Source organism: Phaethon aethereus (assembly GCF_964289735.1).
Source record: "Phaethon aethereus genome assembly, chromosome: 18".
Classification (NCBI taxonomy): Eukaryota; Metazoa; Chordata; class Aves; order Phaethontiformes; family Phaethontidae; genus Phaethon; species Phaethon aethereus.
In genome coordinates, this window is record NC_138594.1 from 8,046,941 (window position 1) to 8,067,331 (window position 20,391).

General features: G+C 37.5%; 1 protein-coding gene across 1 annotated transcript in view; it reads right to left on the reverse strand.

The window, feature by feature from the left end:
- Positions 1-20,391, reverse strand: part of CA10 (carbonic anhydrase 10) — a 203,015-nt gene that overhangs the window by 111,932 nt on the left and 70,692 nt on the right. The window contains exon 3 of the mRNA XM_082008312.1: positions 9,535-9,677. Coding sequence (XP_081864438.1) covers positions 9,535-9,677 — 143 coding nt within the window. The remainder of the gene's footprint in view (positions 1-9,534; positions 9,678-20,391) is intronic.

Below are 20,391 nucleotides of genomic sequence, written 5' to 3' on the forward strand. Positions count from 1 at the left end.
TTTGTGAAACAATCCCCTTGGGGTATATCAGCATTTATATGAACTTGCTTCATCTGGTTTTATGCGTGATGCAAGTTATGCAGATGTAAGTTCAAGACAACTTTACTGAAGCCATCCCTTTACCTATTCACAGCATTATTGAGAGCTACAGCTGATGCAATGGAGGCAAAACATAATTTCAAAAAATCAAGTTTATTGACTTTCCTTACAAATGATGCTGTTTCTTCAGACTGATGCTTTAATCAAAGCCTTACAGTGAGTTTTCCGATTCTGAAACATTTTGGCAAATAGACTGCAGAAGAAACCTTCTATGTTCATTCATCTTTATTTGACTGCTGAAATGATGAATTTCAGAATACAGCTTTAGAAAAAGGAGGTAAGCTAAGAGTCTCATACACATACACACAAAGGCATACATACAAACACACTTATTTTTCCTATGAGACAAATGTTCTAAATTGAGACAGGAGAGGTGAACTGCATCCTAGCGAAGACTCATGAAAATGGGACTGTTATGTATTTGGCATTTTCTACTGATGTATCAAGATTCTAAATTTTTTCCCCTATTCTTCTATGCAAGTTTACAAAAGGAAATGTTTATTTATTTTAATAATCTTCTTCCCATTTGCCAGTTAAAAGAGACTCCCCAACGATTTTTGGTCTCTTTTTTCAGTTTAAAAGCTAAAATTTCCATTGTCAGACCTACATTGATAGTTTGGGGCTGTTTCTTGTTCAGGGACACAAGCAATAACTTGATAAAAAAGCTAGAGGTAAAACTGTTGTTATAAGTGCTTTCAGTTGAAAGTTACAGAAAACAAACAGTAGTTACAGAATCAAACGCTTACCTAAGTGACGCAGAGGGTGACACACATCTACGCAATACTACTATGAGCTATGATTTTCTGTTACTTTCTGTATAGGAACAACATATTCCAAATAAAAAAAGGGTACATGCAAAAGGATTATTTTCTCTTTCCAATTTTCTTGCAAGGCCTGTAACCCCCTGTAATATACACTGTCCCTTATATTAAGAACAGTTTCTTACCCCCAATTTATGTACATTTTCCTCCTCTGCTCCAGAATCATCTACCGATGGTTTTCCTCAGCCTGTTGAGTGACATGCGGCTTAAATACCCCCACTGCTTTACCACCCAGATCCCAGTGTGATGAGAAGCTGCTGATCCACAGATTTGTTTTTGATTATTTGATACAGTTCATTGACCATTGCTTCAGTTTTCTCCCTTAAGCTCCTTTCTAGCATCTAATCCTAAAATACATAGTTTAATTCTCCTATCTATAAGCAAACTGTGCCTGCTTCAATCTTCAACAATCAGCGATTAACAGTACCAGGAGGAAAAACAATGAACTTGCACTTCTCTCTAACACCAAACTGCTACTCAAAATACTGAATGGCACATTTTACTACCACAGCAATTTGTATTTCACCCTAGTAGCAGTGTTTTTTATCCCTGTCTTTTCTAGCTTACAACAGAATTGACATGTGTCCATTATAAAGTACCTACTCCAGCTGCAAGACAGGCAGAAATCCCTGACAACTTTTTTTTTTTTTTTGATTTCTTGATTACATTCAGTGTAAAACAGTACAGGGACACGTGACTAAGAGAACTGTTATCCATTGTGCTGGAGACACAAAACCAAAAAAAAGTTTCACAAGCACCAGACTTGTAATTATTTGGTGCTTAAGGCTCTATCCAGAAAGCAAGTTTACTTAACCTTAACTTTCTTAACTTTTACATGAATTAACTGATAAATCAACATGGACCTTCGTTTATTTCCTGACTCTTTTCACTTATTTGGGGTTGCTGCAACCCAATGACAAATCTGTCTGTAGTTCATAGCTTTAACCATTTTGGATGAAAGTGAGAGTTATGTAAAAAAAGGAAGAGAACCTTTTTCCCAGGTTGCTCAATGGCCGCGTTCGGTTCCAGTTTGTCAGGAACCGGGTCTCCTACAGCTCACACTTCACAGCTACCACCAGCAGGCCCCAAGCAACCACTACGCCTGCTGTCTGCATTAACTACTGGGGAAGCTGGCTTAGTACCTCACTCCCACAAACAGCCAAAATGTACCACCTCCTGCCTAGCTGGGCAGCCCACACCTAGCATACATTGTAAAGTCTCCTCGCTCCATGTAAAAACTGGTTTCCTAATCTACACTTTTAGAGAATTCCAGAGCAATCTGTAAATCCTCTTCAGGAAAACTAGCTTGGATATAAATACATACCCGGTGGATGCAGGATCATAGGTTGATCGGCTAACAGTCTTGCCACCAACTTCAGTTGGTGAAGAACCAAAACCACAGTCAACATACTGTGAGAAGCACTATTTATTATGCAATATACTCACCTGCCAGCTAGGAAGCTGCAAAGCTCAAATGTTTGAACTCACATAGGAGAATAAAGTAATACTCAAATAAAAAAAAAACCTGAAGAAGAATTATTTTGAACTGTTGATAAAGAATTATTTACTTATCAGTTCAAAATAATTTCAAGCTGGGCTTATGCTGATTACAAAGAGAAAAAAGAAAATCTGTCTTGGATGCTGCGTAAATTATTCTTAAATGTTTAAGAAACTGCTGCAATGCTGTTTTTAAGCACAGGTAATGTTAGCTACTATAGCTGTGTAGCTATTTAATGTTCTGAACATGTCACCTTCTTAAAGGAGTGATAACTGAACGTAACAGGTACCTATCATTTGCTTTCTGAGAAGAAAAAGAAAAGAAGTCTCCAGTACACACAACCAGTGATCATAAAAACTGCTTTACAAATTGCAGCCTTTTGCCATTGAACTGAGAACACAAAAATGTACAATGTTGAGGCCAGGATTTACCAGGAGGAGAGGTATGTGGATTCTCATTAATTCTGGTTGGCATGGCGAGTTGTTTTGCCTCAGATGAACTGGTGGCAGCTGAACAGTAACCTTATTTATATATGCTAGCATCTTCACAGATGTCTTGACATTGATATGATTCAACTTCTGTGTACAAAATCACATGGAACATCCCCATCCATTACAGCAGGCTCTCAGTAAAAAATATTTCTTTGATATTGTGGCTAAAATACCCGCTTTCAAGAAATTATTTTACTCAGTTTCAATATGTCATACATTTATCATTTTATATTGTAACAAAAAAAAGCGAAGAATGAATCATCCTTCTGAGACCAGGAAATGTGTTTTAACAATGTTAAAATACAAAACTATATTCCATTTAAAGCATATGGTGTTCGGAGACTTGCACACCTTTATTGTGACAGCAGGATCAGCGTGAGAGGAAAAAAAAAATCTTCAGCCTTTTCAGATCAGTGGTTATAGCCTCAAGTACCGAATCAAGTACAAAGACAAGATATATGTTACTTTTACTTCTGCGAGGCTTGAAATAAATATCTAGATTTACAAATAGACTTAAGTACAGGATGAAATAAATCCAAGTAAGAGGCTATCAAAACAATGCACGATGTATATTAGAAGATGGAAAAAGAGCATTAGGAACAAAGTTGGTACTTTTGAAAATTCCTTTGAATATATCAAACCATTTAGTATTTGGAAGCCAGCTGCTGCTCCAATCTTTTTTTGAAGCTGAACTGGAAACAGGAAAGCAACGTACTGAAATAAACAATTGAGGAGGGAAAAAAGAAAGGAATGGACAAGACCTTTGGCTAGTACCAGTTAGCCCAGCTTCAATAATATCACACACTCTTGAACCTTCCAATGGATCTGCTGCCCAGTGTCCGTTACAGCAGATCCCCTTGATGCTTCAAGTAACATCCCATTGGATGCATTTCCAGGGTTAGCACACCCACCTTTGCAAGGATACCATGGGTTCCTTTTAATTGCTACACAACTGCAGCTGAGATACAGTTTAACACCTAATTTGAAAGGTACTGCTGCCAAAATGAAAGTATATCCTGAACTCTAAAACATGGTACAATACAGCTTGTGGAGTAAGCCCGCTGAGTCACTTCTTGCCAAGTCTAGGATCTCCTAGGAAGTTTCCCATGGCAGACAAGTGAGCTTCTTTTATGACACTGGGCAAGATTAAATGTCCAGCAGAGTAGTTACACTGGAGCAAAAAAACCTGGATACTATGAAGCAGCTGTACAAATGCATTCTTGTGCCCGTTCCGCACTCCTTTACGATTTCAGTGTGCTCCACTATCACAGACAACCAGAAATTTAGAACACATGAAGATGCACATCTGAGTCCCCACATATTCCACACTGATTCAGTCTCACGAAAGGATCACTGAAGTGATAAGGAAACAGAAGTCCTAGTATAAAGACGGATCTAGGCCCTGAATATATGTTTCTCCCTATATATGGTCTACTAACAGCAAAGTTTGCAAGTACCTCTGAAATAATACTTAGCATTTTTTCCTGTTCTACAGTCAATGACGAGGACAAATAAACAAGTTACTTTAACTTGCTGGTTTCATTTTATGTTCACTTACTAAACACATCAGAGAATATGCAATACTGTAGAAGTATTAGAAATGTTAAACAATTATTTAAGCAGCAATACTATATTTCATTTTTTATTCATTAAAGTTTTTGATGTTTGCATCAGACTTTTGACTTTTGAAAGCCACTCTAAATCAAAACATCGTATTATTAAGCCCTCTTAAAATTCATCACAAATCAGTTTACAGATGACATTGATGTCTTATTGCTATCCATTCCTCCTGGGCCATTTCTAACAATTCATTTTTTATATTCCTGCAGTGCTGAAATATGGTTCACACCAGTGTCTGTCCTTTTAGTAATCACCAAAGCAAAGCTTGGCAGTTGTCATATATTGCACTCTTGAGAAAAATGCTAGTAATACTCTGAATTGATTGAACAGCATGGAATCAGAACTAGCTGGCAGAGAAACCATTTAACTGATTTCAATTCATAAATCTCTTTTCTCCTACCCTATTTTAGTTTAGAAACTGCTAAATATCGCCATTATCTCGTGATGCATAGAATGAACCAATTATTTATAAAGATATTAATTTAAATAATATGTGATTGCATTCATTAATGTCTCATATGAGAAGGCAGGCTTATGGATCTTACTGAGTAACTTTCATTTATGCATACTGAGCTAGAGAACGTATGTAACAGTCCTTGGCCAGCAGACAGTGATCTGTTTATTTCCCCAGAGGTCAACATCAGGTACAACAGCTTTCCTTGTCTTAAAAATAAGGTGATTTTGAACAGAACTTTACCCGCTTTAAACTACAATTTAAGTCCTTGAGCATGACCTAAAATGATTAGTAACACAGGCATCACTTATGTGACAAGGTTTAATTAGCTGGCAGGGATGCACTTACTGTCTAAAGCAAATGCTGTTACTTAACATGTTTTTAGGAGGGGAGGAAAAAAAAAAAAGAGTATGGCCAAGAACAGTCTTAAAGAATCTTGGAAATAGGGCTCTTGAAATTAAGTCCACAGAGAATGAGGAGATCAAAGGCAGATGGGCTACAGGTAAGTCAGGGACAAATTTTGGGGGACCAAAGGCAGAGCTCTTGGAGAAGAAAGACTGCCAGCACTGGTAAATGGAGGAAGAAATCCCAGCAGAGGACTAGCTCAGTGGGAAGTGAGGTGGTTTGTTCATCTACTATTATCATCCACCACAGTCCAGAAATCCCTGCTTTGGAGACTGAAACCCACAGTGCTTGCTGCCTAAATGTCACTAGACTACTACTAAGCTCATCAGCAAAGTTATTCTGTTGTCCTGTTGCTGATTGCCTTGATGCTTGTATGAATCCAAAGAAAAAAAGCAGAGACAGTAAAACTGTTTTTCTTTGTGACAGAGTGGAGAAGTGTGATTGGCATATTAAAAAGGGTTTGTGTTGTTTATTAAAAATGGCTGTTTATCTGAAATGGACTGCATGTTAAACTCACTAAAATGGATAGTCAAGAGACAAAGCTGGGCCTGAGAGAGAACTGAAACTTGGGGAGTTTCTTCAAAAGCAGCATTTCTTCTGGGGAATTTATCGGCATGTAAACTAATTAAATATCTTGTGCTGAGATTCTGGATCTTGAAATCCAATTATCTGTACCAATGATATTCAGCCTTCAGGATCTGAAAAGCCACTTTCTCAGGAAACAGAGAAGCACAAACATACAAAATACCACAGCACAATTCAGAATAACATCTGATGATGCTTGAATTGTAAATTGCATGACCCAACACCACACTGCAATCATTGGACAGCACATAAAGCAATGTATTATTGCTCACTGGAACTTTATTGAGTTTTCAAACTTGACTAAAACTGATTTCTACTTTAATAGCAAAAAAATTTGTTAAAAATCTGAAATTACTGTTCCAAGACTACCTGTACTGAATGTTTCCTTCCATCTAGCTCTCTCTTAAGGCTTGAGTCTCCTCCCAGCTCCCTTTTCAAAAGATGTGTATAGTTTTGACTCTGTGCGCAAACAGCTGTCTCTTGTTCACTATGCATGTAAGCTAGCTTATAACTTTGATTTGAAACTGTATCAAATTTGTTTTTATTTATTTATCATTTTTCTTAGGATCAGTTCCATACAATCCTTTCAGGTACAGCATAATCATAGTTAAGTCTTGTCTAAGAAATTTGCTGGCTGCTACATCAATTGGTTCATTGCCCTGAAAACTGAAGTGCTTCAGCCCATATGAAACACATCTCTATTTTTAACATATAAAAAACATTATCAAAAAAGTGAACACAAATATACTACCTGCCAAATCAAATCCTCACTGAAGCCTTAACTATGAGTGAAGAATTTTTTTTAAGACATTAAAATTGCCATCTTTTCCTCAAAGGAGAATTTTGATTCAGCCATTTTAGAAACCTCTCTAAAACAGACTAACCACAACTAGAAAAATCCTTCTCTTGTAACATGATAGAAGGCCATCACTGACAGTAGCAGGATAATATTTGTGAGTGTGGTAAGAACACCTCATTACTGATATAGCATCTCCCAGGTCATAGGTGCCTCTGATATTTTATTAATAATAAGACATTTGCTTCATCCTGAGCTGGTACAAATAACCAGCTGAACTCTTAGAATTGCTAAAGGCATTAAATGTTCTGAAACTCCTGGCTTCAACTCACTGACAACTTCCATATAATTTTGTTCTTGACTTTCTTATTATATCATACTCTAATTTATACATAATCTGAAATATGTCAGCTTTTACATAAATAGCAGAGTCAATAAAACTCTTTTTTTGTATCAAAATGAAAAGCCTCAATGCATTTCTGTTTAAAGAGCAAAATGTACATACTACCCTGAAATTTGGGCAATAGTTGGAAGCATTACTGTCCTTCAGTAAGTAACAATACCACCATTTTATCATTTCTGTGATGAAGCTTATGTCGATTCTGATGTATGTGCACATGTACCACCAGAACCTCAACGGGAAGTATAGAGCAAATTCCTAACATCTCATACTGTTTCCAGCAGAAATCTCGTTTGTCAAGACAACAGGAGAAGATGAATCATTTTGGAATAAGCTTTTGTTAGAGTCTCTGTTTGTTCTGATATTGTAAGTTCCAACGCCTTTTCATCTGCATTGTTTTGTATTACAGATTGAATAAAAGAGAACTGCCTGCATGGAATAAGCAACAAAATCTTTAAAATAACCTTGTAAGCACCCCCACATAAGAAAAGCAACACAAAAACATTATGAACTAATGACTATTTCCAAAAGTGCTAACAGATTCAAGATGTTTTATTTATAAATAATTTTAGAGTTGAAAAGTACCAACCCTTCAGTTGGATGAACAAAATTGATAACTTAGTTATTTGAGGATTGTCCTTCAGCTTCCATACTGTGAATACATTAATACATTCTTTAGTGAAAGAAAAATCATTAAGCATAATCATTAGGATCAGTTTGTTTTTTGAAATGCTTTCAAATGACTACCTCTGTCTGAATGGTAATTTAGGAACAAAGTAGATTTTGGAAATTTTTTTTTGTGCTGCACTCTAAAATTTGTCTGTACTCCTAATTTTTAGTGAGTATAATTATTTTGGTAAACATAAATGGAAAGAATGAGTTGGCACCTAACCTTGGCAATGCAGAAAACGCTTTTAAGAACTCCGTATGTAAAATGTCCCTAACTAAGCTATTAATATGAGCATGAGATTATAAAAAGTGAAACATGCTTGGGATCCAAATCTGCTTTCATTGTTTAGATTTGTTAAATTTCTGCATTTTTTCCACTGTATATACTGATATGTAACAGTTTCAATTCTGCTTCTGAGCACTGGGTCAGCAAGCACAAATGCACATGCTTGAGTGTTTTTCAAATTCATAGCCATAAATTTTTTTTCGTGAATTATTTTGACTTACATGCATGCATTAGCACAATGTTTCAATATCTGAAAATTGTAGAAACACCTAGTGAACTTCAGCTTTCTACTACAATAAAAAACCTGTCCAAATTTTAGCTCCTAACATAATTCAGATATAGTATAAATAAGGGAGGATATGATCACTCTTTAGCATCTATCAGCAGTATTTCTATATGTACACATACCTCAGACAACAATCTCCATCCATTTACAGAGCATCATTTTTTCAAGATTGTGTCCTGCCTCCACCTTCAATCTACATGGACTAGCCTAGACATCGAGGTTCCTGACCCACAGGTAGACACATTATCTAACCCCAAATGACTCTGCTTTTGTACTTCAGTTTATTAAGGTATACTTTATAAATCTGGGTAAACAAGATAAGGTTTCTATATACATAATTTGAAAAATATTATTGGTCAGAAACAGTAGTTAATAAACTAGTCAGCTGTGGCAGTCACTTTTCAACAAGAAATTATTATGCTGATTTTAGATGAGTAAGATAGTCTTTTGCTAACCTATAATTTCCATCTGACCCAGTATCCTTGGAGATTTACTTATGATCTATTAAAATGAATGTTGTCATTCTGTTTTCTAATTAATATATGTGAGGAGATGTCCAATAAAAAAAATCTTATAATGAGTGCCAATATGCTCCAGGTAACACTGAAACTAGATTATTTTTTGAACGCATTGGTCTGCCTGTCCCATGCTGAGATATGTATCTCATAGTTGCTTTTATTTCATAGCACAAAGAAGCTCATTCATCACTTCCTACCCCTTAACGTGATGGCACTGCAATGTTATCTTGATTTAGATGAGTAAATGAAGGTCTTGGCCATCTTAAACAACACTTTTAGCATACCACCTTTAGAACACCACTTGGATGAACACCAAATTTAATTATAAACGTGGAGTTTCTAAGTGAGATGGTATTCTTCCAGGCAGAAGAGTTTTAAGTAACAAGTTACTATGAAAATATAAATACATGCTAGAAGACACCTAAAAATGTATGGTTGCTATCTCTCCAGCAGTGATGAAATTGTGTGATTTGCAAAGCACTATGTTGTTATTCTGCCTCAGAGCTGACTGAGATAAAAATGTAAATGCTTTAGAAATATAAAATAGAGCAAATATTTGTAAGTTTACTAACTTGTTTTTATGCCAGAACATGATGGAACACATACCTTTCTTCCCCCTGTGTTTATGCGAAGTGGAGTTAAGAAGGGATCAAAAATCATATGGCTGGTTTCAATATTGACAGGTGACTGTCTTTTCCCGACAGAGCAAAGATTCCAAGCTGAATTCACCAAACCCCAAAAGGAGGGAACTGCAAAATACAAAAAAGTGCAAGTTTAAGAAAAACCTGAGAAGACTAGAGAAATACACGCAAGGCAGATAGCCAAATAATTAAGTTTGTCATATTGTCTGCACACACATGCTGAAACTAGCAAATTCATCCAGCACTTGAAATTTAAAACGGCATACACAAAGACCAAAACATATTGTTTCATGTATTTTTGTATAAGGAAAGAAGGTTATGGGTTTTTTTCTCTTTTGAAGGTACCTAGATATAATCCCAGGTTCAATTATAAATAGCTCTTTTGCTGTTAGTATTATAGAATATCTACTGAGCAATAGGAACATGACTCATTAGTCTTTATGCTAATTTTGCATACATTCAATGTGTCCTTGGACTGAAATCGTTCCATTCTACTCCTTTAAAATCCTTTATATTTAGAAGAATTCATCGAAAAACACAGAATTATTGTAAGAGAAACTCACACATCGTGATCCCAGAGAACAGGCCTGCTTTCTAGACACATTGTACTAATTTCTGTTCCATTCACCCAAACCTTTCTCTAGTCAATGTTTTGATCTAAGGAAAATCTTGTTGCAAAAGCCATATTCTGGTGGTGAAGAAGGATAGTTCCTTCCCTCTATGTGCAGTGGCTTGGAGCATGGAGGAACCCCTGATTTTTGACAAGCTGAGTTACTTTCTGTACCCCTAATTGGAAAAAAAAGCCATGTGACTATATAGTGCTTCTTATCAGGTAACTGCAGGCTGAAGGTCATATTGCATCTAATCTGCAATTTATACAGAAGATCAACCTGAACTTCTCTTTGGGTACTGAAAAAATTTCTGACTAGATGAGTAAAGATCAACTAACAAGATACACAAAGGACACATTCAAGTTTGTGAATGCACAATTTGTCCCTGTCTAAAGTGTATAAGGTAACTTTGACTTTATCAGAATTATTCTGTAGTTTTGTGCAGCAATGGAAATTTCACAGGTGCAACTGTTGATGCCTTTTTTGGCTTTATTTTGTCTTTTTACATGTTGTTGAAAATTTTCACAACCTTTGAGCCTCAAAGCATTCTTCTAATCTACAAACTGTGTGTGACAAAGTCTACCAAACTGGGGGAAGGAGCTTGTGGCTGAGCCCTTGGGCAGGAGCACAGGTGTTTTGCCCAGCGGGTGGAGCTGGAAACAACCCATCAGCTGCTTATAAAAAGCTTTTCGGTGGCTGCAGCTAGTTGTATGCAGGATTTTGTAGTGTGAATGCTTGTTTCTGTTTGCAGTTTTTGGATGCTAGTAGGAACCACATAGAATTTTGGCTGGATTTGAACCTTGCATTTAGTAGACTTAATCAATTGGGAGGATATTCCTTGGAGGGGAAACAGGTGGAAGATATCTTCTGAGTAGTGTAGCATTAGGAAAATGGCTGATCTTGGTGAGTTTTTTCCTTTCATGTTCTATAGAACAACTTGGTTCTTTTTACCCTCAAAGTTTGAGTGTACTTAGCTGTAAAACTTTGGTTAGGTTAATATACAGCTTCATGTAACTTTTCTGCAAAAGTAGATAAACTTCAGGGTTTTTCTTAAGCTATTGGTTACACAGTGAAACTTCAGTGTCAGTGTCTACACAGAAGTGATGGAAAGTGTTTTGCTGTTGTTGAGTATCTGCCTATTCCAATAGTTCATAAGCTACTGTCTACAGATGTTAATTTTATAAAAAACAAAACCTCAAGTTTTAGCTGAAGATTGTCCTTTCTTTGTGCTAGCCTGTCTGTGCATCTACAGGTGCTACACATGCAGGTGAACTCAAACAGCCCTGAAGGGATCCAAGTCCTACAGCCATAATTGACATGTTACCATTAGCAAAGCTCAAAGCTTCCATGCATACAGTTTTGAACTGAACATGTGTGACTAATACCTTAAATTCACAGGTAAAATATCCTTTCTTAACACCTGGCATGGATAATCAAATCAGCTTGTATTCAAAGCCCCAGATGGGTAACTACTCTTAATGTTTACCGCATGAAATCTATAAGGAGGGATGACTAATGCTCTATAGCTCTGGGAAAGCAAAGATCAGGCAATACCGCACAAAATGGCTAGAATTGAGTTGCCCACATCAAAGTATGTCAGTTATCTTGTATTTGAATAATAAACCCTGTGTGCAACCACACCATAGAAGGTGAGATGGCAGGCCTTTAAAATAAATAAAGCTTTATGTGATCAGAAAAATGAACAGGCAGTATGGTCTCAAATTTATTTGGCTCCTCTGTTTACCCTACCAGTCAATTCCTACTTCCATGGGAGACTTACAAGACTATGGAAGTTCCCAGAGTATGCTAAATGGTAGTGCTAATGCTTTGAAAATGAATAAAATAAATGTAGTGCAATTAAAAGTAAAACAGAGTACACAATTATTTGTGCTTTTTCTTAAGAGAAATGCTGTAGGATCTCACTTCAGTTTTTGTTAGAGAGAAAATCTCTCTTTATGCAGAGGCCTAAAATTAGGTTAATTCCTTATTAACAATTAATTTAATTAACATTTACTTAATTAACATTTAGGTTAATTGTGATAGCCTGGTTTCCCTTGATAAATCCCGCTGTGTTATTATTTAAAAAACCCCAAACTTTAATGATGAAACTGTAGAGCTGTAGGTTCAAGAGGGAAAATACCGAAAGGAAATCTGTTGCTTGAATGGTTACTAAAAAAAAATCTTCTGGGCAGAAATACTCTTGGTATTGGTAAAAACAATTTTTTAGGAAGTTTTTTAAAATAAACAAACAAATGAGACATGGTAAGTGCAATAAAATGTCAAGCTAAACAGGTCAGTTCATTATCTTCAGGTTCATATTAGTTAAAGATTTTATGATGTAACTGGGATTGTCCCAGAAAAGCTGCACTGGAAAATAGCTGCTATGAGGGGATGTTTTACAATGTTATTTCTGGTTTTGACAGAGAAATCTTGCATTCTGAGCAATGCCTGTCACACCAGCCTATCACCAGAAAGTCAAGAAGGTGGAGCTCCAATATTGTGATGTTGCACTGCTAAGGTTAGACTTGTCACCCTGCCACGTAAGTCTGTGTTGCAATCTTTGATTTCTTTCTGAACGCCTAGGAGGCTCATGCTTAAGAATCTTTCCAGTACATGCTTGTTGCTAGCTCTTACGTCTGGTTAGACAAAAAGGACGTGCAGCAACAGTAAACCTACCCCAGTGATCAGAATGACTTCGCTTATGCTTCAACTGAAGGTTAATTAACGATGACTGACCTAAGACTGTACACCTAAGTTAACTAGTGGATGGGGATATTATGCAATATTAATGTCTGATTACATTTAATTAAAGTAATTAGTGCTGACACTTAGATGCTCAAAGTAATAGAAAAGTATTCAGAATGATAATGGAAAAATCCAAGGAGGCTTCTGTAAGAAACCAAGGCTTAAACTGAACACAAGTACGTAATTGTTTAGTCTAAAGAAATTAGTGTATGAATCTAGGAAAACATACAAAAATATTCATTATTTTACTATTCCAGCTTAGCTAACAGACAAGGTTCTACTAGGGGTTAAGTCATTAATGAAACAGCATCTCCTTCCCCACAATTATGTTGTATTTCCATAAAAATCTAGTCATATATGAGTGAGAATATGCTGCATCTTTGTGTGTGGACCTCTGAGGCATTTTAGACAGCAGCCTGGCTCCTGTGCTGTACAGGAGCTACTCTTAGAAGCTCGTTTGCTCATGTACTAGTTTACAATCTCATTTGACAAGGTTCTTTAGCTACTGGTTATTCTACCGAAAGTTTCTGTACACTGATCATGTTATCTCTGCCTTCATCGATAAATCCCCCTACATTTATACTGTTTGAGAGCTGATTTGTTGCAAACATGTTACGTAAAAATAAGGTGATAAGTTTGTGTGTGATTAATGTCATGCCATCAGTCGTCTCATAATAGAAAGAAAATTGGATAAATTCAAAGTTTATTTCCTCTGTGTGTCGGCATACTACAGACAATAGTTTTTGTATGTGTTATATGGGGAGAAGGTGAGGGGGATTACTTATATTTTATACCTATGCAAAAATCTGAGATACTTATTCAGTCTGTATCATATTGCGGCTTCTCTTTTTTTCAATTTACTGGGAACAATCTATATAGAGATATATAAAGATGCTCTACTATCAGCATGACACAATAGAATGAGGGATTCTGATGGCTTTTACCAAACCTATGCATAACAACACTGAAATAATAGCAGCTAGAACAATAAAGCAAGGATTGAATGCTATTCTCCTAGTGATGAGTACCAAGGATTTGCCTAAATAAATACAAGCCTCTCCTCTCCAGAGAAAAGCAATGACTGAGCCGTGTCCCATGAGGATGACCTTCTGTAGGTACAGCAAACTTGCAGACCAGCATAATGGCACTGTCTACAGTGTGTGCTGATGGGCATGTAACAGTCTGCATCCATGTTGTGAGAGGAGGCAGTAGTTTTCCCAGTATGGGATCAGAGGTGTGTGCTGTGTACGACATTTTTGTCCTTAGGAAAAAAATGATGCTGGACTCAAAGGGCTAGGCCATGAAAGGGTTGTAGGCAGTTAAGCAGTGTCTCTTAATCACTTGTCTGGCTGTCAAGGGCTTATTTATAAAAAAGTTTCTCAGCGTTCTACCCCATGTTCTGTTTCTGCATCTTGCTCAGCACAGCTGTAAAGAGTTTGTAGCTAGAATTTCTCTGAGCCACTTCCCAAATAGTCCTTGTGATGCATGGACTGAAAGAGTTTGGTCTGGCTCAGACGAGAACAGATGCATCACTTGGGGTGGGGTGAGCTGACTCGGTGCTTCCCAGCACACCTGGCTCTGGGGTCAAAGCACTCCTGGGGGTTCATCCTGTAGCAAAGCTGCCCTGGGCTCTGTCTGCCAGCTACATTCAAGTCCTGGCTGTGTTCTCCGTTCTGAAATGACTGAGAAAGAGTAGAAGGCCATGCCCTACCTGGTAAAGTGTTACCCCATTAGCACTTGACTTCACATCTAAGGAATCCTTGAAGATACTTGCATTTACTTTGAAATGTGCTTGCAATTGCAGAGAGTGGCTCTGCAAGGCTTCTACGCCAAAATCATAACCTTTGTTTCTAAGTCCAAATAAGAAAAATGGAAAAGATGATAAACTCTGACAAGTTAAATATAAAACTAAAATAAGACAAGACAAAAGAAGATACTGAAGAACAATTTTCTAAAGGCATAAAAGCCACTAATAACTTTTTTCAAGTGTATGAGAGGTGAGGATCCTGACTGAGTCTGTAGCTGATGATCAGGTTGTAAAAGGAGCACATGAAAGATTATGTAGCAGCAAAGCTGTATCAGTTCTTTTCCTTATTGCTTATAAAGGTGCCTAGGGAGGTTCCCACACAGAAGCTTCTTTATGGGGAATGAATCTGAGAAACTGCCTCAAATTCAAGCATCAGAAAAATGACTTGTAGTGTAAATGAATAAAATGAACAAATTCATTAGGGTCGGTCAGAACTCTAGGATGAATATCACAGTGATCTGAATTGCCAAAATCCTCACTTGAAATCTGCATCAGTCTCAGGGAGATAAAAAGGAGCAAACGTGATCCAATTTTTACGGTGTTTATAGGTGCGTATTTTTCCCAAGGTATCTGCCACTGGTCACTGTCAATAATAGGAGATGGAGTCTAGTCAAGACAGTAAAGTTATTTCTGTGTTGCACAGCACTAATACTGTAACTTTGAAGTTTGCTCAACTTTCAAGAGCACAGATTCTCTGATTTAAGTTATTCTAGAGTTCATGAGTTTAAATAAAAGGAGCCAACTTATTCATGCAGCAGATCCTTGTTTATATATTTAAGCTTTAACATCAGCCCTGGCAATAGCATGAAACACAATCAGACTGTATCTGTGCAGCAATTATTCTTGCCCTGTGTAATTACTGATCCCTCAGATAAAATCTCAAACTACTATATTGAAGCTGGGAATTGAAACCACAGAGAGAATCAGCTATCTATGTACATCAATAAAGCAGTCCATTAATTATTTCCACCTACTCAACTTGAAGAAAATTACCATACTAATGCCTCTGGATAACCACATGACCTGCTCTGCTTCTACATAAAAGCCAAACGTAAAGTCATAAAGGCTTTGAGAGATAAATCAGGGACACCAAAGAAATGACAGAGTATAGAATGGCATTCATAGAAGTAATTGGTCACAGAAATCTCCAGACTGCAGTAATACTAGTATCACAATGGTTTCAAATTTGATAACTGAAAGTATTCTGATTTCTTTTTAAGAAGCAAAAAGTTGATAGCTGAAACATATCCTCAAGAGTAAGACAGCATTACCATTATTCAAAAGATGGTAAAAAATATTAAAATTTCTCATCAATAAATCATGAAACATTAAAAAAAAGAAAATTGTGAAGAACTCTAACAGCATCATATTGCATACTGCTAATTTCACACTGGTCTGTTCAAATGTAATCTTTCCTCTGTATGAAGGATTCAACGACAGGAGAAGTTCAACAACTGCACTGGCTAAATGAGAAAGAACAGAAAACTGGAAAGGGGAAATGAAGAGTTAAGATTCTGGAAAGATACCTTCTTTTAAAAAGTGTTTATTTTCTGCTATGCCTTTAATAGAGACATCCTGCAATACACTCTTTAATTTACCTTTTACATTATAGCTGCTTATTTCTGCCTAATTAAACGTTTCCTTCAATTAAGAGTATTACCTGGAAAAAGTACTTAGCAATCACAATTAGTGACCTCTAACCTTGCAAAGCTTTTGCATATTTTCATCTACACATTTGGGATACCAGTGTAGAAAACACTACCACTTCTTTCATTACACTGATTAGACCAGATTAATTCACTTCAATAAATTATGTTAATCTTGGGGTAAAGAGCAGTTATACCACAGTATGTAATTAGATTTTTCTCTGCCACACTGTGGTGAGTTAACACATATACTAAAACTAAACTATCAAATACTACTATAATGTTTCCCAAAAATATAGGTCAGCTGTTTAAAAGGTACTTACAGATGCTTTTCATATTCTCTCTTCTTTTTGTATTACTAATATGGCAGGAGTAGGAAGGGGTGTATCTATAGGCAGAGGTATATCACGGTCCAAAACTAAGCAACTCCAGTAACTGTCTTCTAGGGCTGTTGTTACTACTTTTCAGAAAATACAATGTACTTCTCTCTCTCATTCCAATCAAAAGGGTACACGGTCTTGGGGAAAACTGTCTTTCTGTGTAATGTTAGTGAAGTTCCTGCTGCTGAAACATTTAGCATAACTATGTCAAGAAATGGAAATGAAAACAGATTAAAGGACAGTTTGATTTAAAGGTTAACAAGAAACTGGGATGTTCAGTGGAGTTGGCACAGATTGCTCATGAGAATGTCAGTCTCGGGTAAAGGAAATCCTTCTCGGTAAAAGAGCTAAAAATGAAAAAGGAGAGGGGAGGAAGGCACCAGCCTCTCCCTCTTTCCTCAACACAAGCCACTGAACACATACGTGGACTAGATCAGTGCCTGTCATACATTGGGTTCCCTTACGTCTGCCAGTGCCTGGGAAGCTTGTGTGGGTAACTAGCTGCATCAATTACTTGCCACTCTGCTGGCAGTTTCTAATCAAGTCTGGTCAGTCCCTCAGTCATCAATCACTGCCACGGTTCAACAGATTCCCCTTGAAGGAGGCAAAGAACAAGTTGGCAATCACAACTAAGTCTGCCTGACACTCACTGTAATTTGGGGGATGGAAAAGAGGGAGAGTTTGGCCTGGATTTAAGTGCAGACTGAAAGGGAAAAAGATGAAATGCAAAAAAGCTGTGATGGTCATTCTGCCCTGCAGAAAACCCAGGTTTTGAGCTATTGTACGATCTCTAAAAGTAACCCTTCCTGTTCCTGTTTCTTCTTTTGCTTTTCCTGTTCGTGCTGTGGCTCATGCTGTAAAACTGGGGACTTACTATTAAAATGACGGACTGTTCTGAGGCAGGGTGAGTGAGATCTAAGATTTTAAAGAAGATCCAGAAGAAAAGTGAAGAATAGATGAAATTGAATGTAGGTTCAGAGAAAAGTAATTTGGAACTTATTGTTTTAAGGTAAGGGGAAAAACTGCTTATCCAGCAGATAACTTGAGCTCTGTTCTGTAGATTCAGCTTTATTTTAATGTCTTTGGGATACTATCAATCCTTTTGCTGAAAAATATAAATGAAAGAAGGAACATAAAAAAATTACAAAAGATAGCATTTTCTATCAAAAGTGTTCAGTTTGGAGAAGGCAGGCACTGAGGCATAAGGGTTATGTGTAAGGAGCACCCAGCAAGGGTTAATCAGTCCCATTCTCTAAAACATTTGTGTGTGTGACAGTGGCCTCTTGAGAATTACTTGTAGCTGTGTACTACTTTGGTTTCCCCCAAGACTCTTACAGCTAATGACAGCAAGTAATGCAGAAATGTCCTGGCTCTGCTGACTTGCAAAGACAAGTGAGGAGCAAGCAGAGAGTTCACCACTGAGCGCTGCAGTTCATATCTAACACGACAGTTCAAGACACAAACAGTGATGTTCTGCGCTCTGGTATTTTCTAGAGTAATCAGATTTCTCTGACCCCATTCCACAGGGCTCTGGCCCTGCCTGGGGATGCTGTTTCCACAGTGAGATTACCAAAACTCTGTAACTTTGATTGTTCTTGGAAAGGCCAGAAGTCCTTAGGACAGCTGACTGGATGCATTTACTCACAGGCTGAAAAAAGTTGTCTGGGAAATACTGATCTCTTAGAAGTCCAGCATGGTGCTGCCAAGTCACAACTTTAAACAGAGGCATTACTACAAAATATTTTGGAATGGAAGGAAAACCTGGCCTCTCCTCAGCTGTTACACTGAACTATTCAGCTAATTGCTGTCCGGTGACTGATCTTCCACTGAGTGACCTACTGCTTTTCCCAACTGCAGTTACACTCCAAAGTTGTAACATTTCTGTTAGGGAAAAATCTAGTCACTGCTTCCTAGATAACATTGTACATACAGCGCGTGGCACAGCCTCTGCAGGTAGGCTGCTGCTGTGCACGGAAGCCTGCTTAATCATTACCTAGGAAAACCTGTAAGTTGAGGGAGAATCTAGCTCTCTTGTGCTGCGTGGTTCAGCTGATATACTCCTGGGATGCTCCTGCTACCCTGTGCATGCAACAGACAAGCAGAAAATGCTTAGTGGTCCCTCTGACACAGGATGAACCTGGCTGCATCCCAGTAACTAAGGACCTTCTAGAGGAGTCTCACTTGCTGTCTTCTCCCTTCCTCTCGAATAACAGGGTTTGTATCTTACCAGTCTCTACAACATTTGACAAACTCTTTACATGGGAATTACTGTCCGAGATGTAAGGGAATACCCGAGTGCAAAGGTATTCTTTTGGTTGATGCCACATTATCTGATTTCTGTGTTCTGTGTGCACACCATGGGACAAACACTGCATAGGAAATGTAAGTTTTCTACTCGACAGATCCCTACACCATCATTCAGCTCAATGTCAGGTGGTAACTAGTATAATGAGTGTCATTATTGGCCTAATTTTCAGAAATGCTGAAATACTCTGAATTCTCTGAAATCAGGTGAAAATAAGGGAAGATGGGAAAGGATTCACTTTTTCTTGAAAAACTGGGCCACTTATATAATCTCAAAAATTCTATCAGTGTGGTGTCTAGACCAGAAAAATTCTGTACAAACAATATAAATACTGAATAACTTTTTAAAGAGGAAAGATGTTGTACCTGCACTGGTACCAGACTATCTGTAAATCCCCTACAAACTAGAGAAGAAATGAAATTATTCATCCTCACCAAATGGCTAAAATGTAACACATAGCTGGAGAGATGTTATACAACATCCTTCCACTTCAAACTCCAAACCTGCTTCTGTTAGAGCTATTCAGGTGGGTTCGTCCATGGTCCTATTGGCTTTTGTAGCAAATGCAAGGCAAATACTACATGCTTACTCAAGTTTTTGCATGCCTATTATTCAAACATGATTTTTTTGCTTTTAATATCCTTTATGAACTTGCCATTATTGGGAACTCCTCTACCATTGGATTAATTGCCACATGCGTTGCTCAAATATACTGCAAATTTTTAATGACAAGGTCATATTGCAAACCTTTTGGCCCGTTAATACATTCAGTTTTGAATTCTGCTGTGAATCCGAGCTTCCAAACAACCTTGCTGATCTTGCTGAGGCTGCTTTTGCACAGAGATACAGCAAATGAAACTGCTGAGTTCTGCTGTCAGTGAGGAAACGTTTTGCAAATATAGTGGTTTTCACACGGCTGTGAAGGTTCTTAAATACTCACCTAAATGTGTATTTAATGATACCAGTAAGACTTTTCTCATTTACTTTTAAGTTTCTGTATTGGCAGACAAATACAGAGGAATGTTCTGCAGCAATCTCATCGGACAGGCTAACTGGGAAAGTTCTCAAGCTGGTTTTGTGAGCAAACACCCCCCTCCTCCAAACCCCTCCAACCCCCCAAAAAACAGAAAGGGGTAAAAAGGCAGGCAAATAAATACTCTAGGCATTGCCTGGGAGTGGAGAAAGGGAAGAGAGAGTGCTGGATGCGAGGGGAATAGATTTGGGCATGAATCTAGAGAGCAATGCGGGGGGGGGGGCAGCATGTAGGCCAGGCAGGGTGCACACTGATCCACTGCCATTCTACATACTTTGTAAAAAATGGAGATATC